The following is a 24854-nucleotide window of genomic DNA, read 5'->3' on the forward strand; positions in this document are numbered from 1 at the left end:
AAGGTTCCAGCCTGAAGTTGTTGGAGGGCTGAACTCATGCTATGCTATTGTTTCTTTCCTTTTTCATGTATTTCTTCTAGCTCTTTATCTGATTACCATCCGGCAAACAGCTGATGCTGAGAGGCTGCAGAGGGCTGAAGAGCTCCTGTCTGCTGTTCGCCTTCAGCTTGAAGCTATTTGAGTGGCTTCCTAACTCAGAGATAAAAAGAGAAGCTCATAGGCACAACGGTGTTTTAATCCAGGCTGTAAAGAAAGTTGCTCAGTTTTTGCATGTTATTTTCATCTGAACTTTTTGCTAACCTTCTTTCAACTTCTTTCTTTTTTTTTAACAACATCTGGGCTGCTTGAACTTTCAAGACTTCTGATCTCTCTTCTTGTGTTTCTTTCCACCTGCCTCTGTAAAATGATGGTAAAATGTTTTTTTGTTTTTTGTAGATGAAATTTTGAGGTGTTACGGTATTAATAGTGATTTCTGAGACCTAATGGATACAACAATCTCAATAAACAGAAAATGTTATTGTTTGGTGGAGTTTTTTTCCTGTGCCAGTTCCCTGTGAGGAGAGGTAGATCAGCCTCCTAGGTTTTGAAAGGGGTGGTGGCTTTCTGCTGTAAGCGCTATCGTGCTGCCTGCTGCATTGATACGTTAGGCGAATATCAGATCCTGGCCTGACTTCTGATTTTACTCATATCTTCCTGCCGTGGAACTATGTATGCGGGTGCACGTGTGTGTCTGTGTAAGGTGAGGGGGATTCGGATCCTTTTTACTCTTTGGTCACCTAGGGTTTTACTGGGAACCTTTTGAAGTCATGGGCTCTTCTCTTTGTCTCTGCTGCGATCTGGGTCAGGCTTGTTAGATTTATGTTACTGCGTATTGTAGCAAGCCGTTATTTGGCAGTTCTATTTTGTGTTGCTGTAGAGCATGTGGTACTAATCAGTGCTAGGAGATTACTTTGAGATGTTTCAATATATATTTTGGAACCTGATTCCAATCACACTTACACTGAATTTTACAATGGGTAAATCAGTTGATTTTGTTTAACTTATTCCAACCACTCAATGGGGTACACGAGGTCAGAATCAGTCCTGGTCAAAGAATTTACCCAAACTTGTCGCTTGCTGCTTTCAGGATCTCCTTGTGCATTAACAGCCTGGCATGATTTCACAATGCAGCTTTAAAACACAATCAAACCTAAGAAGCAATTGCTTAAGTTTTTTTTTTTTTGAGGGGGGACTTTTTTGTTTGTTTTGCTGCTGAATTATTATAATGCGCTTGATACAAGTTGTCACATACAGGTGACAAGTAATGCAGGTCCAGCCCCTAGTCTGATCTGTTTCATGTGTTCTTGCTCTCCTTTTCTGCCAGAGGAAATTCCATCTCTTGCCTGCCTTCATGTGGTGCTGATAAAGCTCTTCCTGTACAGTAGAATTCCTGTTTTCCTTTAAGCAACAGCAGGGTATTGGGAATGATCAGGAAAGGGGAGGAGGACAGGAGGAGAATACACTCAACAAACTAGCACTAAACTGTAACGTTAAGTTCTCCTCACGTCTCCTTTTAAATAGCAGCTCCTCGCTCCAGGAAAGTAGAAAGCTCGCATGAGTTATGTGACTGAAGTATAGTAGCTGAGGTCTTAGCCAGGTTTTGCAAACTTCGTATGTCTGTCTTCTGCGTTCCTCTTTGTCACGTTTTATCATAGTAATGTAGAAAGAATTACATAAAAATCACTATATGTGTTATTTTATATAATCACCTGGTGGTTATTCTTGACAATACTTGTAAGCGAACTGTTAGAGCGATACATCTAGAAAGTCTTTTGAAATGTGTCATATCAAGGTGGTGGGGGAGGTGAGGAAGCATCTTTCCCGGTACATAAAGTCTTTCAGAGAAAGTTTGCTTTTCCCCTTCACAACTTTGCATTTTCCCGAAGTTTTTCCAACATTCAGATGGGTGAGAGAGAGGGTAGGGTGTGAGGACATGCTCCTCTCTCATGCACGCTCTCCTCTACTTCTTGGAACAGTTTCCCTCCTCTTCCTCTCTCCTCCCCTCTCTAGTCGGTCTGCAAAAACAGATAGTTTGCATACCAACTGTCCTGGCCCTAGTGTGAGCACCCAGTATCACAAACTGTGCAGGTTGATGCTCGCCCCCCCTGTATGGCTCATTAAGAAACTTTTTTTTTCTTTTTCCCCCTGAAATATTCTTCTGCAGTACTATTCAAACAATTAAATCCAGGCAACTCTTTGGGAAGCTTAAAGAAGAAAAAAAGTCTGTCCCTTATCTTACCAAGTAAATCTTTGTACCTTCTCTGCTTGTCTTTGCTGAAGAATTATTACACTGTGCAAACAGTGTCGGTGTTTGGCACATTTCACAGATGCTAATGTGTATACTTTTCCCCCTCTCCTCCCCTCTTCTCCCGGTTTTCTTTCTGTTCTTCATTTGCTATTGGAATGGGAACCGTGGAAAAAATTCCTTGGCACTCTGACACCAGAACCCTTCATCTTGGAGAGACCACGATGATGCAACCTCAACGCACTCAGCAGGCACACCAGGGCCCTCCAGCGGGGGCCACGCTTCCCAGAGTGGAGACAACAGCAGCGAGCAAGGTAAAAGGTCAAACTTTTTCCCTCCGCAAAGTAGGCATGACTAAAATAACTCCAGCTTTTTTTATTGTATCAGTACATCTGCCTTAGAGTAAACATGGAGTGGCAGACTTGCAGTATAATCAGCTGTAACTTAGGGAGACGGTATTTCCTTTTCCTAACTCACTTAGCTGCATTTTATTATTATTCCAAAGTGAAATATCTAATCTTCAAACAAGCTTTGTAATAACAATTGATTAGTTCTGCCAATTCCTTTACAAATTTGGTTATCTACAGTTTATTTTTGTGTGGTGTAAGTAAATATAATGACAGACATACTCTCCAGCTGTGATGCAGTTGTTCGAGCTGCGTTACAGACAGAGAATTTAACCTGTAGTTTTAGATGGGGAAGAGACTCCTATGTGAAGTTATGTAGCTGCTAAATCATATAAAGTAGAAGCAAAGCCCAAATTGGACAGAAAAGTGTTTCTTGCAGTGTTTGCATGTACAGACTTGTTTCTGCCTCTGAAAATCTGGATTCAGAATGGTAAATAGAGATGTACCTGAACTACAGAACCTCTGCTGGATCTATAGTGTGAAGCCTTCTTGAGGGTTCAGGAGGTTTGATTGTTATTTCAGGGCTTTTTGTGTCATTTCCTACTGCATTGCACCTTGTGTGTGGTCACATGTATCCATGCTGAGAGAGTGTCAAAGGCTGTCGTTCTTATATGATAGAGTTTTACACTTGCTCATTAGAAGTGTAAGTGACTCCAGACGGTATGAGAGTCAAGCCTTCAGCGCTAAAAGCTGGGTAAAGATGGTCTAAAGTCACTCTTTGATCTTGACTCGGAGTTTATTTTTTAAAGACTGAAGTTTAAGGTGGGCTCCGTTCTTGTTTTTCTTTGTAAACAGAATAAGCCTTACCTAGTGAGTGAGACTTTACCTTTAGAAGGTCTTACGATATGCTCCTTCCGTCTCGTGCATCTGCAGCACTTTGCTGCTATGCTTCCCTGACGTCGGGGTTGCACAGACATGGCAGGGCCAGCTGACAGGTCTGCCATCCGACCGGCCACGCGGGATCCCAAAACTGGAGGGGGGAGCTGCCTTCAGGGCCAGAGCTGCTGTGACTAGCCTCGCGCTGCGGGCCGTTTCCCACCATGATATTTGCCACGCTTAGGCGGCGGAGCAGATACGTGATTTCACGTCTCTCACGTGGCCCACTGCTTGGCATGGAGCTAGATCCCCTCGTCTGTCTCACGATCTGGTGTTGTATGCGCTGCAATTCTAGGAACTTGCAAAGTTTGTTTCTGGTAGAGTGGTTTGGGTTTGTCTCCTATTTGTATGAATTGTTTATATATTTGTAATCTTATTGCTGATAGAAAGCAGCCATGGCACAGGGTGTGATCCAACTCCAACATGAGTCACGCACGATTCTTTTCTACGTGGTTGGATTGGAGCTGTGCGAGGCCCAGCGTGAACTATTACAGCTTCAGCAGCTAATGAAAGAGAGAGCTTGACTGCTAAGCAGCAAATTGGTGTTGTGTCTATTAGCTGGGCATGGACTTTACCGTTGATCAAATGTTTACATTGTATATCGTGGCTAAGATGCTTGGTGTAGCAGAAAATCGTTTGCATGCTTAAAAATGATTCCTCTGAGTCATCTGCCACAGCACGTTTTCTCCACCCCTAGGTAAGAAATTTCCTCACACCTGTATCTCCACTCTGCCCCAGCACCCCCTTAGAAATTAGAAAAGTTTCTTTATCGAGCCATGCTTCATGTAAAGAAATCCCCTGTGTTGACATCAAGGGATCTTGCATTTCACTAGTTGTTTCACCCTTGTTGCGTAACTTGGGGTGATCAAGAAATATTGCTAAGTATAAGGAAAAGTAGTTGAGGATAACTACACCAACTTCACATCGGAGACTGAGGTTTCTGGTAATATACATGATTGAAACAAGCCTGTTATACTCATTTCTGCAGAAGGGGAACATCCACTGAAGGGCCAAATCAGTCACTAGTGCTGCCCAGCATAGCAGGGTAAAACATGGCTAGTATGCTTCCCTTTGTGCTTAGCCGGCCGTTTTAGAGGGAAGCAGTCGTCCAGTGGCAGATCAGCATTCCACTCAGCTGCTGGCAGCTGAAAGATGTATGATCCTACAGCACCAGCAAAATTCCCATTGGGGACAGCTTTGGATTGCTCTCCCCCCCTCAGCCCTGGGAAAGACTAAAGAGAGGGAGGCCTGTACTGAATTTTCCTTAAGCTGCCTTGAGGGGGGCAGGGTTTACTTTATAACTCGTGAACTGGCAGTCAGTTGGTCCCAGGCAATGCCAAGATGGGTAGATGACCTCTTCAGCTGTACTGGTGCCATTACTTATTTGGGTCAGTTTGGTTTCCCTGCAGTTTCGTCAAGACCTCACACAAAAGCTGCTTCCACAGTGTATTCCACTTGGCCCAAAGGATTTCTAGGCAATGGGAGCTCATTGGAGAGTCTTGGGCTACATTAGCAACTTATGGTCTCCTCCACTGATGCCTGGTGGCAGCAGAGACTGATTCAAACTAGAGTCAGTCTTTCCAGGCTCTTGGGAGCACTCTTTCCAGGGGTCTCTGCTTTTGCCTTAAGTCTGTGATGTGCAGCTTGTGACTTTTTTTTTGGGGGGGGGGGGGGGGGGGGTGGAAAGGAGTTGAGTGAGTCATGACATTATTTTTGCAGACTTTCTCTGCATGAGGTAGATCTACTTATTACAAAGAAGAATCCATCCATAATTCTTAAAGTTAGAACCAAACAAAAAAGTTGTAGGCATTTTGTCTGTTTATGGAGGGAAGTCTCTCCACGCAATGCATGACTGCCTTTTGGCACCGAAAGAGTTAATCTAGTCAGTGTTTTGTATTACTGGAAACATGTTGGCATTGAAGGAGTTAAGGAAAGGGCCTTCAGGCAGTAAATGTTGAAAGATTATCCTAATTTTATTAGTGGTGAGTGTCTATGTTGTTCTTAACATGCCACCTCACTTATTCAACAGAAAACTAAGCTATACAACATCTTGATAATCCAGCAAACCAAAGTACTAGTGACCTGTAATCTACCAAGCATTTATTGACTTTATCCTGGTTCAGATCCACAAATGCAGATCAATGTTGTGTAATACTATTTTAGACATTAGTAATTATGTAGTAGGTCTGATCAACTTTCCCCCTGCCCTGGAAAGAGAAAGAATTAAATATATCTCATAATAAAAATAAAACACTCTAAATATCTTACAAAGGCGAAAAAGAAGAAGCTGATTTAATGGTCTAATGAGGCCATCTTCCAGAGACTTGTTTTGTGTAGGTCTTGCTTTGACCTTTCGCTTTGCTCAGGAGCCCAACGCTTCATTTTTCACATTCTTGCAATTACGTTAACGCTTCAAGCATTTCTGACTCCAAGTCAGCTAGCAACACCAGGCATAACTCAGCACTGTGAGTTTTTCTCCTCTCTGTAGATTCATTAACAGGTCACTGGGGTCCCAACTGAAATTTAAAACTGACTGGTTCTGTTGGGTTAGCTGAGTTATAGCAAGGGAGATGGCAGGAAAGGGGCTGAGGGAAGGGGAGGGGAGAGAGAAGACCCTGGGGTTTTTACCAGGGAATATATGTGTAAAAACCCTAAGCGGAAGATTAAAAGGTGTGTGTAGCTTTATCATCCACGCTTTTCTTTGCAGGGGAAAAAACACATCTGAAAGTCTTTGGGGGTATTGTGTTTTCCTTATTTTTTGTGAAACAAAATGAAAATGGCCACTGCCTTTACATACAAGGCGAAACGACTTCTAGAATGCAGCATCCATTTCTACCACAGTGATGGATATGATGCTTCCAGACTTTAATTCCTATTTAATATCTTTATGGGATATTTCAAGTAATGAATACAGCAGATTATGCATGAAAAGTGGGGAATAAATCTTTTTAAGGTTTAAAAACATGTGGTCTGCAGGAAAGCACCAGGGAATAGTTTCAGTTTCATATTTTATGATACCAGGATTGTATACCTCATTTGTCATATTCTTTGTTCAGTCACTCAAAGGGCCTGATCCAGTCAAGTCAGATGTTTCTTCAGGACCTTTCAGGAAGTTCAGCATCTTTTTAGGATTAGGCCTGGGGTGATAAACTTGACCATAAGTGAGAAGCCAGAGACAAGAAACTTCTAGGTTACGGAGCAGTAAAAATAATAAATGGACATCACATCCACTTTTCTTGACCCATGTGAATAGTTAATTGGAGTGTGGTTCTTTGGTTTGGTGGCTTTTTTGGTGGAACTACTTGTGCTACATGAACATGATCCGCACCTTCATAAATAATGTCTGAGGCTACTCTCTAGGGCAGTATCTTAAATTAGTTCTGAAACACTTTTGTGACAGCTTGATGGTTGTCCCACAAATTTGTCCACAACTGCTTTCCGTGGCAAAGACTCATCATTGGGTTCGGGGCAAAGTCAACTCAGACATTAGCTGAAATTATGTGTTCATCCGAGGTTACTGGGATAATGCAACTTCTGGGTTGCTGCATGTTGGAAAAATAAGATAATCTATTTCATTATATGCCATCTCATAATAATGATGTATACAAATCGGATTCGTAACTGGCTGGTAACAAGCGGTGTCCCCCAGGGGTCAGTACTGGGCCCAGTCTTGTTTAATTTCTTCATCAACGACCTGGATGAAGAGTTAGAATGTACCCTCAGCAAGTTTGCTGATAACACCAAACTGGGAGGTGTGGTAGATACACCAGAAGGCTGTGCTGCCATTCAGTGTGACCTGGATAGGCTGGAAAGCTGGGCAGAGAGGAACCTGATGAGGTTCAACAAGGGCAAGTGCAGGGTCCTGCACCTGGGGAGGAACAACCTCATGCACCAGTACAGGCTTGGGACGGACCTGCTGGAGTGCAGCTCTGCGGAGAGGCACCTGGGCGTCCTGGTGGACGACAGGTTAACCATGAGCCAGCAGTGTGCCCTGGCTGCCAAGAAAGCCAATGGGATCCTGGGGTGCATCAAGAAGAGTGTGGCCAGCAGGACGAGGGAGGTTCTCTTTCCCCTCTACTCTGCCCTAGTGAGGCCTCATCTAGAGTACTGTGTCCAGTTCTGGGCTCTGCAGTTCAAGAAAGATGAAGAGCTACTGGAGAGAGTCCAGCGGAGGGCTACGAGGATGATGAGGGGACTGGAACATCTCCCCTACGAGGAGAGGTAGAGGGAGCTGGGCTTGTTCAGCCTGAAGAAGAGAAGGCTGCGAGGGGACCTTATAAATGCTTACAAATGTCTGAAGGGTGGGTGTCAGGAGGATGGGGCCAAGCTCTTTTCAGTGGTGCCCAGTGACAGGACAAGGAGCAATGGGCACAAACTGAGGCACAGGAAGTTCCGTCTGAACATGAGGAAGAATTTCTTCCCTCTGAGGGTGACGGAGCACTGGAACAGGCTGCCCATGGAGGTTGTGGAGTCTCCTTCTCTGGAGATATTCAAGACCCACCTGGACAAGGTCCTGTGCAGCTTGCTGTAGGTGACCCTGCTTCGGCAGGAGGGTTGGACTAGATGACCCACAGAGGTCCCTTTCAACCCCTACTATTCTGTGATTCTGTGATTCTGTTTACAAACCTAGCTGATAATGCCCAAAGGCTTTTCCTAGGGTCAAAACTCTACTGAAACTACATAAAGCTTTGAACCAAACTCCAATAGTCAGAAAAAGGACAGGGATATGTTTTTGTTAATAATAATAACAATATTAAAAAAAAACCCCAAACTAAACTCATTCATGCAAAGTCTTTGTAAGTTTAATATGTAAAAGCTAGTGCTAAAACTTCCTTTTCCTAGTGCTGGGTGTATAGATAAGCCTGCTGAGGCTAGTATGCCTGTTCGTCATAAGGATGCAGAACATATTTTTATTCCTTTGTATTTTTACCTATGAAGCTAAAGGGTATGGTTTTATTGGAAGAGAGCTGTCTTCTGTAAGAAGGGAAATTACTAATAGAAAGGATCAGACATCCAGACTGTGAAAAATCAAACTTGCTAATAAATAATGCTTCAGTGGAGACGCATTATTTCAGAAGGCACAGCTCTCATAAAGGTGAACTGTATGAAGTATGAAAAACTCCTAAAGAACAATGACTTTTTTCAGCTGAGGAAGATACAGGAAGAGAGTAGCCCTTATTAATTCATCTTTTCCTTTCAAGTTTGAGGGGCCTGTCCTTGTGTTGATATGTATGAGTAATTCCCATTAATGGTGATGGGAGTTACGCATGTGCACTGACAGAAGAATAGACCCCTTAGTGTTCAAAGCACATGAAATTTACATTTTTTCCATTGCTGTAATTGAGATGTTGACAAATTGGAGAATATTGATGAGCCTTTGTTTTAAGTATTTCTTGCCAAGTTTGCTTTATTTTTTCATGGTTTGAACAATGGTGTGGGTTCAGCAGCAATGAATAATAAGGATAGAGTAAAGATAACTTTGTATTTCAATATTTTGATGTGCCAATATGAAATAAATTGTCTTAGGCAAATGGAATATGCTGTTTTAATCATTAGCTATGCATGAAAGAAAAATTGATGTTGACATCTTTGCTGTAAAATCGTTGTAATGGGGCCTTCCTTACAATTCATTTTTGTAAAATTCATTTTGTACATTTTGCAGCAATTGAACAATCCCTGCACTGTGAATAGGCAGAATTCCCAGAAATACTGAGACAGTTGGCCCAGTAACTGCTGAGCTCACACTGCACACCACATGCACATTAACCATAATGATGCCAGAACCGACTTAGCTAAATATAGTCACAATTTAGTATCCTGCTATCCTTTCTTTTCTTTCTGTCTATTGCGTGAACAAATACATCTTTTTGCAGTTTTTGTTTGAATGCTGGAGTCAGGTGACATTTACGTTCCTACCCACTGTTCAATAAGTAGCATTAAAATTTCAGAGTGAATCTTCGCTTCACTATACAATTTTCTAGTAATCAGGCTGGTGGTAACTGCAGATTCCTCACCTTTTATTAAATTAAAGCTTAGGAGGGGTGGGGGGGATTTAACCATTATGCTTGTATTTAAGATTCTCGCCTCACTCTTAGCTTTTAATCCACCTAGGTTTTTATATTTAGATACAGATTAGAAGTTTATATATGCATTAGAAAACATTTACTTCCATATTTGAAGTATGTTGTGCTGGGGTTTCAAATGCAGCCTAGGAAAACTCTGTCAATGGAATGTTTTCATAGTGGCAGTAATCTCTTTAAAATAACCCTAAATACAATATGACAGATGCCATCTGGAAAAATCTTTTGCTAATTGCTTTCAACTTTTATTTTTTCGTACAGCTAAGTTCATCTAAAACTGGTCACTGACTGTTACGGTAAACATAGTGAACTCTTTCTCCCCTTTTGTAGGTGACTGTTCAGAGAAAGCAACCAAACAAGTTGATTAAGAGATTGTTGCTGTTGAGGTGTTTGCCTCTGACTGCATGTTTCTGGGTGTTTTTAAATATATGTATGTGTATATGCATGCATATATTTGTATTTCAAAACTAAAAAGGTAGAATCTTCCCTTAGGCCGTTCTTTCCATCTCAGATCCTACCCAGTCTAACCCAATTTGCCTCTAAATGTTAGATAACATCCCATTTGCTAAATTATAATTGTATGCTTGTTACAATATTAATGGCTTCATAATGAAACACATTCAAACATACTGTAGCAAGTGCTTAAATGTCTTTCTGTGTTGTTACAGACTGACAAATTTCTTCCTATATATGCCAACTTATTTGAAAGATCTAGTGTTGGAATATCTGGATTTTTTTTTTAACTTAGTCGTGTAAAGGGATGTCTCCTGATGCCTGTTATAGTTTAATTTAGAGTAGTAATTAAACTTGAATACTGCCTCATAAACAAAAGATAAACAATAAAGCAGCCACGTTCCCTGCTGTTTCATAGCTTTCTTTCCCAGATGTTTTAGCCTGATAATTTTTACATAGTGAACTACCTAGCATGGATTGCTACGGACAGAGGTCAAAGCCTGGTTCCTTGTAATGGGTTTTTAAAAACTTTTTTTAGTAAATGAAATACTATGGAATTTTCCTTTGTATGGCTGATAAAATGGTCTGACACAGAAGGAGGCTCATTAATTGACTCCCTCTTGTTTAACAAGATGGCACTAATTTAAAAATGCCCACAAACTTTCTTTTAACTGTCGATGGCCAAGCAATGTCACTATTTCTTAATATTAAGGTGCCTGGACAGTAAATTAGGGTCTTCTGTGTCATCCTGAAAAACTAAAAATAAAAATGCCCTCGCAGGAGCTACTCTCTCCATGTTGATCCTAAGCAACTAAGGAAATATTCACAGCGGAAGGCTTTTAATTTTTCAAACTGCTCCTCAGGCTGCTGGAGCTCTTGTGTCCATCTCTGGACCGCTCCTCTGTCAGCCATGATCCTTCTAATTGCCAGGTACTAGTAGGCCGTTCGGCTGCAGAAGCCATGTTATTTTCACTGGGTGGGGTAATTACTGAAAGCTGAGAATAGCTGCACTAAAGACACAGGGATACTTTCATGATCCCATTAGCATAAGAGTGGGTAAATTATTCATGCCAAGTGAGGATTCTATGGGGAAAAGTATAGTTAATGCACATAGTTTTTAAATGTATCCCTTTCTGCTCTGAGACTAAATTCTTGTTGGATTCAGTTCTCAGACATTTACGGGAAAGCTCTAGTGGCATGTTAGACGCAGTTCATCTCTCTCTGTTTGCAGCGCTCTCAATAGAGACCATCTGGCAAAGATCCAAAAGGTGATTAAACAAAATGATCAGCTCTTGTTGCTGTGTTACATGTCCAATACTCTGGATTAAAAAACATGACCCACAACAGTCAGCTAACATCTTTTTTTTTTTTCCTCTTTCCCCTTCCCCTGTAAGAATTCAGATGGTCCACAAATGTCTGTGCCATCTTTGTGTCCTTATGGCCCATAATCATGAACAGGTTGTGCAAATGGCTCTTTCTGTAACACGGTCTGTTCCAGCAGCATAGAAACATTTCATATTAATTGGGTCAGTCTAATGTTCATAATGACATGGGGAAAAATTACCCAAATGTGTTCTTATAGTAAACACTTAAAATGTGCCTTTCTCCTATTATGAAGTGAAATTTGACTTCAGGCTCCCATGGCTGATTTATTTTTTTAAGACTAAGAAAATCAAAGCATGACACCGTCATCTGCTGAAAATAGTTTAAAGCCCCTTCTAACCAAACAAAAAAAAAGGGGGGGAGGCGGGAAATGAGCTGTGGTTTAACACCACAATCAGGGATGAATTTACAGTGCTATTCAGAAGAGCACTCCCTTATCATAAACAAGCTGATAATCACACTGAATCTAACTCCCAATTAGCTCTTTCTTTGCTCACAGAGATCAGCGTACATGTCCTCCTTAAGCCGTGATATGTTGCCGTTGAGTCAGACAGAACATTTGTATACCTTATGTCATACTCAGAATTTAAGGATTAACACTATATATTTACCAGAAAACCCAGCTAATCAGCAAGGTAATTTTTCAAACCAATCACTTCAGTGTCTGAGTTAAGGTAAAAATGCCAAGACTGTGAATAGGGGACATATGTATCTTATCTTTTGGGGGTTGCACCAAATGCCAAGTACTAGTGTAAATTCAACAGAAACCAGACATTGCTGGAAAGTAATTAAAGAAATATTGAAATTAAACCTACCATATGAGTGAAATATTTGTAGGCCCACTTTGTTGCATGCATAACAATTTGCATGGAATTGAACAGTGTGTCTTTCTCTTTTACTTCTGGAGTTGTATTTTGTTAAACACGACAGAGGAGTAATTTCTGTGTATTCAGCCATAGTTTGGGAGTGATGTTCTTCATGCTGAGGATGTTTTCAGTCCAAAATGGGTAGGTTTACTCAGAGCAGAATTTTATTAATTAAAAAAAAAAAAAGGAGAAAATTTAAAATCTTCAAATCTACGCCAAGAAAAATCAAATTCCACTTTTGAAAGCTTAAAAGATCCAGGAGGCTGTCAGCTCCCCTTACTGTGCAAGGTGAAAGGAGTAGGTAAAAGGCACAGACATGTCCAGAGTGCTTGGGGAGGGGAGGCCAGGCCAGCCCCCCCCTCCTCCCCCCCCCCCCCCCCCCCCCCCCCCCCCCCCGCCGGCGTCAGCGCAGCCTGGCAGATGAAAGGGACCCACATAGCCTTGGGGGGCTTAAGGCTATTACAGGGCAACTCATGCTCTGTTATCATGCTGATTTTCAATTGATTTTTGGCTGTACAGTACTTGTTGAAGGCCCTCTAGAGCGTCAAACACTGCATTATGGCACTACACACTGTAATACGTGGGCCTTTTGTCTTACTGTCCTTACTTTGCCTGAGAAGAGCAGTGCTAACCCCTCCGTGATTGCTCCAGCTTCTGAGCAGCTTTTAAATCTGGGGCAGTAGGACAGGTGGAGGAAATTGGACAGCCCTCTAGTCGGCTTTGAGCATGGTTAGGCTCATTTGTTTGTGGTTCAGCGTTATCAAGCCGCTCTGGTTTTTGTATTGCTGTAAAACATTGCTTTTCATTTATAAAACTACTTCCAATTTAAGTGGCTGATTGCAGGGTACTAATAAACCCAGGTCTGGGGTCTAAACATACTCTCTTCTTTCTCAAACTTCCTGTATGATTCCTTTAAGTAACTCGTACTAGAGTTTGTTAAAGTTGGAGCTGAGGTTGCAGAAAGCATTCTATAGGCTCAAGTGAGTAATTTCTCCAAATTTCTACCTTCTCCTTTGTTAACTTAAACTATTGCATCACTCAGGTAGGTTTTTCATTCACTAAAAAATCAAGTTATCCACATGTAAAACATGATAAGCTGAGAATTTTTTAAATCAGATGGGTGTCTATATCTTTAGGATATTATCTTCAAATAAATGCTTACAGTTTTAACTAGTGATTTCTGTCGGGTTGTGTAAGTCTTTGTGCATGCAGTAGAAGACGTGAATGAATATTTAAAAATTATTGCAAGAATAAAAATGGACATGTGAAAACACACATAGAAACTTAGACTTGCAACTTTCTAGTGTTATGGGAACGATAAGAAAGCAGTATAGTCATAAGGACAGGGTGACACTAGGAAACAGTGATGGCCACCTTAACTACCCTGCTGGCTGCAGGCACAATGCAAATAATAACAAGTATGGTCACTGGGAAGACATCTGTTATTTCGGTGGCCTGCCTGTAACTCCTCAGTTTGTTGCCATGAGGTGAGGATATGGCTGTCTACCCAAGAGCAACTAACTGCGGAACCAAAGCCAGTAAGACCTTGTGTAAGATATGTGATCTCTCTGACATGCGTTCTTCCCCATCTGTACAATGGGCACAAGAGCATAAATGTTATGAAATGGTCATTTATTGTCCGTGCATTCAAGGAATGCAGGGCTCTGTAGAAAAATTCAAGGGCGTTCTTGTATTAGCCTCCCAGAATTTCATAAAAGAAGCCCTGGATATATTGCATTTGTAAATTGGATTGCTTGTTTTAACACTTCGTCTTCTTTCAAGACAGGTGAAAAAGGGTGAATGAAATCTCCTTGATCTTTAACTTCATATTGTTTTTAATTAATAAGACTTATGAAGTGTGCAATAAAAGATGACGTGGATCACACCACCAGTTCTTTAGTGATATTTGCATAAAGATGAGAAATCTGAAGTGATGTTTCCAATGTTTAAAAAATTGTTGTATTGCTATGTACGTGTGTTCCTTGTTTAGTGCTTGTTTTGGTGTGGTTTTTTTCGCTCCCTCTGAACAAGCATAGTAAACACAGACTAAGGAAGACTTGATTCTGTGTTCATATTTAGGGCTTAGGAATCCAAGGGTAACAGTAGGCTTCGGACAAAGGTGTACAATGCATTGTGGTTTTTTTTTTTTCTTTAGGGTTTTCTTAGCACTCTAGAGCTATAGAACAGGTTGTGATGCTTAGTGACCTTGCACATCAGTAGTTCTGTCTTTTAAACATGCACACTGATTTTTTCCATCCTGGCTTTCCTAGTGTACCCCCTGCTCTGTTGCCTAAGAGTCTGCAGCATGTTCACAGGCAGTGGTGGCTAAGAATGAAGGCTGAGGGTATCAGAACTGGCAGCAGTATCATGAACAGTTTGCTTCATAAAGTTCATTCAGTTTTTTTGTTAACTGTGAAATACAACATACTCATTTTGCGGCGCGGGGGGAGGGGAGAATTTGTAATATTTTTGTGTAACTTTTTTACTGTTATTACTGCTTTTAGTCTTAATAAACATACCAGTCTAGGTTTAGTAACTGGGGTTTCTGCAGAACTTACAACAGCATTTTAAAACGCACCATCTAGGTGTCTTGATGATAGTTATCGTACTTCTGAAAGATCTGTCTTTGGTTTATGAGTCAGTGGTGGACTGTCCAGAGACGGTTTGAAGGAAGGGGGTGGGAAGTGGTTAAAAGCAATTCTTCTTTCTCAGAGGAGAGAAGAGAGAGACACTATCCACATAAGATCCTGATCCTTCTTGTGTGGAATCAGTAGCAACAACAGGGGCACTACTGCTTTCAGATACGCAAAGTATGGGTCAAACGCATCCAAATAAATGAAAGCAAAGCACGATTCTCACAAAAAAAACCTATTAATTTTTTGACAATTCCTGTAGAAACTGCTGCTGTTCAGTCATGTAGGATCTACAAAAAGACAGCCATAAAAGTCTAATACTTCCTAATATTTCTGAACAAAATTTCACTATGCCTTACAGTTTAGAGGACAAATAATAACAAACACCAACAGAAGGCTGTGCTGCCATTCAGCGAGGCCTGGACAGGCCGGAAAGTTGGGCAGAGAGGAACCTGATGAGGTTCAACAAGGGCAAGTGCAGGGTCCTGCACCTGGGGAGGAACAACCCTATGCATCAGTACAGGCTCGGGGCGGACCTGCTGGAGACCAGCTGTGTGGAGAGGGACCTGAGTATCCTGGTGGACGACAGGTTGACCATGAGTCAGCAGTGTGCCCTGGCTGCTAAGAAGGCCAATGGGATCCTGGGGTGCATTAAAAACAGTGTGGCCAGTAGGTCGAGGGAGGTTCTCCTTCCCCTCTACTCTGCCCTAGTGAGGCCTCATCTAGAGTACTGTGTCCAGTTCTGGGCTCCGCAGTTCAAGAAAGATGACGAGCTACTGGAGAGAGTCCAGCGGAGGGCTACGAGGATGATGAGGGGACTGAAGCATCTCTCCTACAAGGAGAGGCTGAGGGAGCTGGGCTTGTTCAGCCTGAAGAAGAGAAGGCTGCGAGGGGACCTAATAAATGCTTATAAATATCTGAAGGGTGGGTGTCAGGAGGATGGGGCCAAGCTCTTTTCAGTGGTGCCCAGAAACAGGACAAGGGGCAACGGGCACAAACTGAAGCATAGGAAGTTCCGTCTGAACATGAGGAAGAATTTCTTCCCTCTGAGGGTGACGGAGCACTGGAACAGGCTGCCCATGGAGGCTGTGGAGTCTCCTTCTCTGGAGATATTCAAGACCCACCTGGACAAGGTCCTGTGCAGCTTGCTGTAGGTGAGCCTGCTTCAGCAGGGAGGTTAGACTAGATGACCCACAGAGGTCCCTTTCAACGCCTACCATTCTGTGATTCTGTGATTCTGTGATTCTGTGATTTATTTGCACAGGAAAGTTTTGAATCACTTTTTTCCTCTGGTGGTTTTTAAATGTTAAAGTGAGCTTCAGAGAAAAAGAAATCAGTGCTTTTAGTTTGGTTTATTTCTTGAAATACTAATGCTTTTTCAAAACTGTTGGAGAGCACGAACTCATGCAGTACACTCAAAATTAAGGAATTTGACTGCTACTGTTTGATTGTACTAAATATAGTAATTCACCTCGGGTGTAGGTACGTGTAGGAGGAAGTAAATGAGTCTTTGTTTTCAACTGTTACACATGGGTGTCTTGTAAGGGACAGCCCCAAAGCTTGGCTGTGTTTGGGTGATTTGTGAAGCCGTCTTTACCTCAGCATAAGGAGACAACAGAGGGAAATTGTCTGGCAGCAGAGCTGGCATGATGGTCGTGGTGCCCCTATTCCTTCCTACAGCCTGGGTAGTGAGCTCAGAGAAGAGCAAGACAAAGTGGCTTCCCCGTGCTCCACTGACTTCCCAGCTGCTCTGAGCCTGAAGTCCATTGCTGACTCCAGCTGCTCGAACTTGCACCGAGTGCTGCCCTAAACTGCCGGCCACATAACTTGTGGAAAGAGCTCGAATTATTTTACGGAAGATTACCTCTGTACACCCTTGGCACTATACATTCCTCATGCACAGGCTAGGATTGGGGTCTTCTGCTTTGTTGTGTAAACAGAGCATTTGCTGCAACTGGCAAGGATTGGTGGAGCAGTCATCAAAGTGAGAGAGGGGAATTCAGCAAATTCTCTACTAAGATGTGATTTGTACCATGGCATTTTTTTACAACCCCGACATTTAATTCTTAAGTAAGTAAAGAGTAGTGCTCTTTTCCTTATAATCTTGCATTATGCCCAGCAGCTTATTGTGGCTACACTTGTTTAAGCAATTACATTTGTTTAAACTTTCCTTGGGCCTTTCCACATGCAGCTGTAAATTGGTCATACCTAGATTTCAGGCAGCCCCCATTTGCAGACAGTCCAGCAGAAGTGAATAACACAAAAGCATGCATATAATTTATTGCAGGACTTGGTGCTAAGGTTTTATGTAATTTACAAGCGTAAAACTTGGAAATTCGCATGAACTCCTTGTCTAATTTTACACTCCTGCCTAAAGAGGATGGAACATCGCTTAAATAGCACAAATCAGAATTTTTCAGCTTCAAGCTTCCTTCCTAATTCCTCCCACCTCAGATTTACCACTTGCTGATGGTTCTCTGTTTTGTGGGACTCCTGACCCCGTACATCTGTTAAAGGGGATAGTTCAGGATGAACACAGTCTCCCACTCAGTAGGACTGCAGTGTTCTCTTAGCTCCTACTAGATGCTTGAACAAGCAGAGGGCTTAAGTGAAATCCTTTAGCTGAGCCAAAATCTGTTCTTATTTAGGGACTAATCCAAAGCCTGTTAAATCAACAGAAAGATTTTGGTTGACTTCAGTGAGCTTTGGATCAGGCCCTTCCTTGCTAATACAGCTGAAATCAATGGAACTACATTGGGCTTCTGCCAGTAAAAAAAAGGGAGAGGGATCGTCCTTCTGCTTTATTTGTACAGTACCTTAAACACTGAGGTCCTGGTGCTCAGACAGTGCTCCCAAGTGTTTCATTGAGACAACAATAATTTTGACTTTATTACATTGCTTGGTGTTCATGGACTCCCATTCAGCTGGGTACATAATTCAGTTGTTTAAAACAACCATACATGCTGTGCATCCACCTCATGCCTAAGCATTATTTTGGTCTTGTCATGATTCACATCAAGAAGCTTCTTGACAGAAGTAAAAAGGGAGGGTAACAGGTTTTGCATAAGGAAAGAATAGTTTTTTTCATATTTCTGTGCTCTCAGATTGTAGCGAAAACTGTTCCAAATGAAAAAATACTCAGTCCATAGAACACATAAAACCCAATGAGTGTAACTTATACTGTCAGGTCACTGTCTTGAGAAAACTATTAAAGCCCCATGTCTTCTCTACAGTGAAAAGGCTGTCACCTTTTTATTATTTCTTCCTTACCACCTTCTACATTTATTTTTCAGTGTTAAACCGAAGTTCAAATTATAATTTGCCACTTGTTAAAGATTTCAATGTAAGAATTAATGTTATGGAGATGGCAAATATTTTCAGGCAAGAAACGGCAAAGCATGAAAAGATCCTGTGTGTACATCAGGATAGACCTTCCATTTTCAGAAGTGCCTACGACAACAGAAGTCTGGCAGCGACTCATACGTTGCTTAACTCTGTATATTGCAAGTCCTGTTATTGAAATAGAGGCCCACAGTAGAGTTAATATTGACCACCTCAGGCTTTGTAGGATTTGTTTTCAATTGACTCTTTCATTCTGTTTCTAAACTACCAATATTTTCCTTAAAAAGGAAGCTGGTAAGTTTCGTTTGGTTTAACTTATTAGACTTTTGATTAGGTTTCATGTGCTTCAGAGTCCATACACTTAAGGTTAATTTTGTGTATTCAGATACTTACTATATTTTGTGCAAAACATCTGTCACCATGTGAAAGTGTATTTGAGTAAGAAATAATTCCTGGTTCATAACATTTTTTTGTGTGTGTGTGGTAAATGTAGACATAACTTTCTAGATGGGAAGCATGAGACTTCATTAATGCTTTGTTTTAATAGTCTTATGCTTCCTCAACAACGTTTTATCCATTTTGTGTGGAATGGTAGAGCCCATAAGTTTAAAGTATTACAAAATTAAATTTTGATTTAAAGGTTACTAAAATGCTTAATGCACGTAGACATCTTTTATTTTAGGGAAACAGGGATAGGCTGATCTGTGCGGGCGTGTCAGCTGAATTACAGCTTTGGATTTTCTGCCCTTTTCATGTACAAGAATTTAAAAAGAGAAGGGTGACTGCAGTACTCATACCTCAGTCCAAGGGAGAAGTAACAATACAGTTTTCCAGTTAAAAAACGCATAACAAAGACTATCTTATTAGTGTTGAATGTTTCTTAGATTTTAATTACTTATAGATTTTATATATCTTTCAGTTTTAAGGGACCATATCTGAATTTCCGTAAAGTTCACAAACTTGCGTTTGTGACTTGAGTTGGAGATAGTCGATAGTTAACCACTGTGTATGTGCCTGTTTAAGTCTTTCTGGTTTTTCATTTTTTTTCGCCTGTCTCAGAATAATGAAATTCATCCTACCTTACCCATTTCCAGAAAATCCTCTGTAGTGTATATGAAAGATATGATAGATATGATAGATGAAACACTTTCATTTAGCTGTGAATAGGTTATCCTAATTATTTCCCTGAGTAAGGTCTTCTTAGCAGTTCATAGTCCCAGCTTTGAGCATAGTTTGGCATAAAGTTCTGTCTATGAGGAAGGTTTTGTGAAAGAAGAGCTCTATTCAATTTTTTTTGTAAGATCTTTCATTCTATTAATCTATAACTAAGGCTCAGCTACAGATTTGTCCCATTTTTTGTTGTTTTGTTTTCTCTCCTCAGTCTAAACTTGGTCAGGAATATGTTTCATATAGTTAGGCCTTTTTAATCTGGTAATTCGTCAGTGACATTCAGAGTTTGGTTTCAAACCCCTCTCTGCTTTCTTGTAAACTAATCCTACAGTCCTGGGACCACCAAAGAGAATGTCATTTCAGCTAGAAGTCCACACTGTCAGAATTCAGGTTTACTGTATGCCAATTAACCCTCCTTTAAGCTCTTCCAAATGGCTATCAATCTGGTTTGTTTAAAAGAAATAAGCTGTCCTTTTCTTTTAGAACTAGTGAAGAATTTTACATCTTTCTAAAGCAATTTTCTGCATTCTTACTGAATTCATTGATGTGAATGTAAAGTACACAATAGGTCAAATTCTGACTTCAGTGGGAGTTGATGGGAGCACAGTCTGTATATTTGAAAGAGGAACTGATACATTCTTGTTGTGCCTGTGCTGCAAAAAATCTTATCTCTATATTATTTGTCTTCATGTAATCAGAGAATATAGATTTGAGTTTGTTTCTCATGTTATTTTCTATGACTGCCTTACATGAGCTCAGAAGAGCTGCTTATGTTCTTGGTAGGGATGTGTGTGTGTATATATGCTTTTTTCCTTGTTTATTCACATATAAACACTTTACATGCTTCCTTAGAGAATTTCCTTGTAAGGTTCAGTTGTTCTTAAGAGACTGAGAACTTGTCTAGCGCGTAATTTGTAAACTATGCAAAGAGCACCCTCCAGCTGAGGCAAACCCTGGAACAATTCACTGGGACCTGCTTTGCTTGCCACTGTAGTACTCTTGGACGTAAAGGTCCTAGTTCAAACTGTGGTTGTAACGAGCAGGATACACCCATGCACGGCCAGATGTCCAGTGGAGGATCCACGTATTGGTCTTCTGTTCCAGCCTTCCATCAAACAGCTGTTTGTTACAGCACGATTCATTTCATGTAAGATCAGTTGAGAAGGATATTGCTGCTGAACGCAAAAACCCCACGTGTAACGCCTCTGCTCTTATGCCTTCTCCATGCTCATTAGCTGTTCTTGAGTTGTCTGTCATTTCATGGGAGCGGGGTGTAACTTCTATGAATGAAATGAGATTATTGCATCCAAAAGAAAAGGCACAATGTCAGTTACACGGTGGGCAGGAATGTTCCTGTTAAATTCAGGTGAAACCATAGATTTTTTACCTGTGTGCTTTACTTTATAACTAAAAGATGTATCTTACACTTTCAGAAGAAAGGCTTCATTTACACCAGGCTTCTTATGCTTTAGACAACTAATTTGTGAGCCTTAATCTACTCATATGTTACTTTCTTGCTGCCTTTTTATAACAGTCTTTTAAACAACTTGTTATGAACTTTCAACCTTATTTTTATAGTGCTATAGTAGAAAACATTGACAACAAAAACAAAAATGCTTTTCAAAGTAGTTTAGGCCTTTAACATAGCTTTAGAATATTTCCTTCTGTAAATCATCTCTCATATATTAAAAAGCAACTGTCAGCTGGTTTCCTTCCTGTCTTGTACGTATTTCAGGTTAGAAAAATAGAAGTTCTAAGTTTAGCTTTTCTCCCCCCCCCCCCCCCCCCCCTTTTTTTTCTTTAAGTGGATGGCTTTGGGGAGTGGTCTTTCAGTTACATGAAGTATGCACGGAAGCAGGGCATTTTGGTGGTGGTTTTCTTTGGTGTCTTTGTTTGTTTGTTTTTTAATGGTATGGCAGAGAACTGTAGGACATGACTGGGGAAGATTAAACCTTTTAAAAGTATATTTTGTCAAACGTAGGTCAGGGACAAAGGTTTGTGAGGTTTTGTTTGAATCAGCCCACATCTGTTGTAAGAAGAGGTAGATCTGCAGACAGGCTATGGCTTTTGTCACGTCCAGGGGAATCCACTGAATCTTGGCCTTCATTTAGGATTCCCTCCTGATGAGCAAATTCCCGTGACCGCTTTTGAAGCTTTAAAAGCTTTGGTTTTGTTTTAAAAGGCCTCTGAGCATAGGCAATGTTTTCATAGGCATTTAGAAACAAAAAATGGAGCTTTTAAACCTTCAAAAGTCACTGTGGAGATTCACTTCGCTTCTCTGCAGACCAAGTCTGACATAACACCTGCAAGAAGTGTGTATCTGTGCGTGTGGATTTTGTGAAAATTGTGATGCACAATCTCAACTGACCCACAAATGTGACAGCAGTGTGCGTGTAAATCTTACTGTACTGTTTCGCTGGTATTCATTTTTAAGAGCAAGCTATCATTTTGGGTCTGTGGAAGGACTGATGTGGGTAAACCTATTTTGGTTTTAGATTGTTTTTATTTCTTCTCCCTGTGCGTCCTCTGATGCAAACACTAACAAACGGTCTTCAGAAGAACAGACCGAGTGAAGGTCCCTGGTTATGTTTCATTATTTAAAGGCTTTGGGTTTTTTTGCTTCAGCATTACTTTTTTTTTCTTCAACAATTAACATCAGTTGCACAATAAAAGGTAGTTTTCTGTAAGTAGGTGGATCATACCTGTGCTGGGCTTGCTAAACCGCAAGAGTACCACATGTAAACCCAGGTCTGTGACTGCTAGAAGAGAAATAACATACAAGAGAAAAGAGTGGACAAATCATCGGAGTGGTGAAATAACAGAAATACTCATGGCACTCCTTTTCAGCTCCATCTCTTTACGCCTTAAACACCTGAGGTGAAATTTTTATCGTGTTTTGGGTGGAAGGGTAAGGGGATTTTCATAATTAAGGATAGATATTAAATGAATATATTAACACTGCTTTTCTCCTGTCCTGTGCTGTTCTCAAAACACCTGTTAAAACAAATAAGCACATATTTCAGGATTGATGATACTAACTGGCAAACTTGGCACCAAATAACCTGCTGAAACTAAAATGTTGATGCAGAACATGTGCTTAACTTAACAGTCCATAACCCTGTTTTTAGAACATTGAAATACCTGCCCTGAGGAAAGCTCATAAAATGAAGGTCTTTAAAGTTCAGAGATTAGACCAACGAAGCTGCAGCCGTTTTTCAGAATGTATATCTTCATTGACTCCTATTAATTCAAGATGGCCAAGTGTATGAAATATAAGACATGAAAGCGCCGAAGAAGATTTCCTTTCAAAAGTGTGCTTTCCGTAGGTTCAGTGGCTGAAGGAATGAGCAGAAAAGGGATGCTTGGAGAGGCAAACATTCTGCATTTGGGAGAACTACATATTGCAGGCAGATCTGAAAGAATCTCTATTCGGTTTCTAAGGATATTTAATTGAGATTTTTACAACATATAATGCTTCATTCTTCTAGAAATTCCCAGTGCCCTTAAGATTCTATTGCTTGGGATTAGGTTGAGCAATTTGGAAAACCTCTAATCATGTTTCCCCATGTGTAACATTGCAGCTATGTCTGTCTTACTTTGCTGTTAAATATATAATTTATAAATAGATAACCATCCTGATAAGCTTGTTTGAATCCATTCTAGAATGAAATTACTTGTATTGTGTGTGATAGCTTCAAGCTGCTTTAGAGTAACTGTCCTCAACAAAGAAGAAATCTTTGTTATATTATTCATCTGGAGGCACTGGAAACTAAAAAGCTGAGCTACTGTAGCAACTAGGACCTATGATTTTTGAAGCGCTCCTCGAGAGATAAACTTCATGCACCAGGCAAACCAGATTTTTTAACAAATACAAGAACACACATAATTTTTCTTTTTGCATTTGTCCGCGCAGTACATGTTTGTTTGTTACTTTTATGTGGAAGAAATTAGAATAGTCTATATCATACTGAACAGAATTTTCTTCACTGAATTTTTCTGGCTGTGTAACATTTCTGACAAATTGCTTACTATCTTCCATTTCACCAAATGTACGCTTTTTTTGCCTTCAAACTATATGCTTTACTGTTAGACATTTTGGGATATGGTGGTTTTATTTCTCTTTTTTGGGAATAAAGCAGAAGTACCTTCTTGTGCTGAATGGCGTGACAGAAAAGGAAAACAGAATACTTAAGCTATGGATTGGCAAGGGGGGGTCAGACTGTTTTTCCTCAGTGTTCCTTTTTTTTTTTTGATAACTGAACAAAACTGGGGAAAAAACAAGTTCAGCTTAACAAGGAAATTATTTAGAAGTGCAACGTGTTTATGTATCTGGATGAGAACAGTGCATTGTTAGCAGTGACTGCATGCATCTCATGATGCAACCTTTTGACAACTGAGTGTCTGCTGGAGACATCTGTGAAGGGTGACCTTTCGCCCTGAGGAAGAATGCTCTGAAGGTGGGGAATGTCCTGACCCACCACGCGCAGAGGCTGCCCACCGCCGTCCTCGCACCCACCTGGTTATGTTGCTCTTCAAACACAAATCGGATGAGCCAAAACTGAGCAGATTCTCCCAAAGAAATATGAAAAGCCGACTTGCTTTTGCCTTGGTGGGAAGTCAGAGGTTAAGTCAGGGCCCTGAAATTCTGAAGTTAGGATAAGATCCTTAGCCTTCAAGTGGTCATATTAACTAATACATCACCTGAACAAGGATTGCTCATATCTGATGTCCACTCCCTCAGATCCTTTACTTCTGTAGATCACTTACCAGTGCTGTGGAAAGCAGTATACACGGCCCGTTACACTTTAGACACGCAGGTTCAAGTTATAAATTGTAGTGTGCAGACACAGAAGGCACCAACTGTTTCTTTTTCAGGTGCTGGGAAAGGGGAGGAGGAGGAGAAGGGCTGGGGTAGATGGGGGAAGAAATAATAATAATAAAGTGCTGGGAATGTTTTCAGACCAATGTATTTCTAGTTTTCGTAGAAAAGGAAATCCATTGTGCTGTCTGTAACCTGAGAAACTTACTGTTATCACGCTCTTTTTAATTCACAAGCCTGGATTTCCCGGTACAGGTGACTCTCTGAAAAGCAGCATCGTGTTGGTGATCGCTGCTTCTTGTAATACGCTGCTGTGTTTGCAGTGGTCTTTCATGGAGAGCCACTGGCTACCCGTTAGTCAACAAGGACCCACATCCCACTTGTTATAGGTGAAGTGGTGATTTCTTGTCTCAAGTGGCTGTAGTGTTTTATGTGTGTGGTTTGGGGTTGTTTTGTTTTGCGTTTTTTTGTTGTTGTGGTTACTGTTTTTAAAGTAAAAACCAGATAATATAAGGATCCTTGGCTGCTAAGAACAAGGCAG

At 40.9% G+C, this 24854-nt stretch overlaps 1 protein-coding gene across 5 annotated transcripts in view; it reads left to right on the forward strand.

Moving 5' to 3' along the window:
- MEIS2 (Meis homeobox 2) overlaps positions 1-24854 on the forward strand; it is a 174716-nt gene that overhangs the window by 13780 nt on the left and 136082 nt on the right. For all 5 annotated transcript variants that reach the window (XM_075426915.1, XM_075426916.1, XM_075426911.1 and 2 more), the window contains exon 7: positions 2484-2598. In XM_075426915.1, coding sequence (XP_075283030.1) covers positions 2484-2598 — 115 coding nt within the window. The remainder of the gene's footprint in view (positions 1-2483; positions 2599-24854) is intronic.

Source organism: Opisthocomus hoazin, chromosome 7 (assembly GCF_030867145.1).
Source record: "Opisthocomus hoazin isolate bOpiHoa1 chromosome 7, bOpiHoa1.hap1, whole genome shotgun sequence".
NCBI classification, from domain to species: domain Eukaryota; kingdom Metazoa; phylum Chordata; class Aves; order Opisthocomiformes; family Opisthocomidae; genus Opisthocomus; species Opisthocomus hoazin.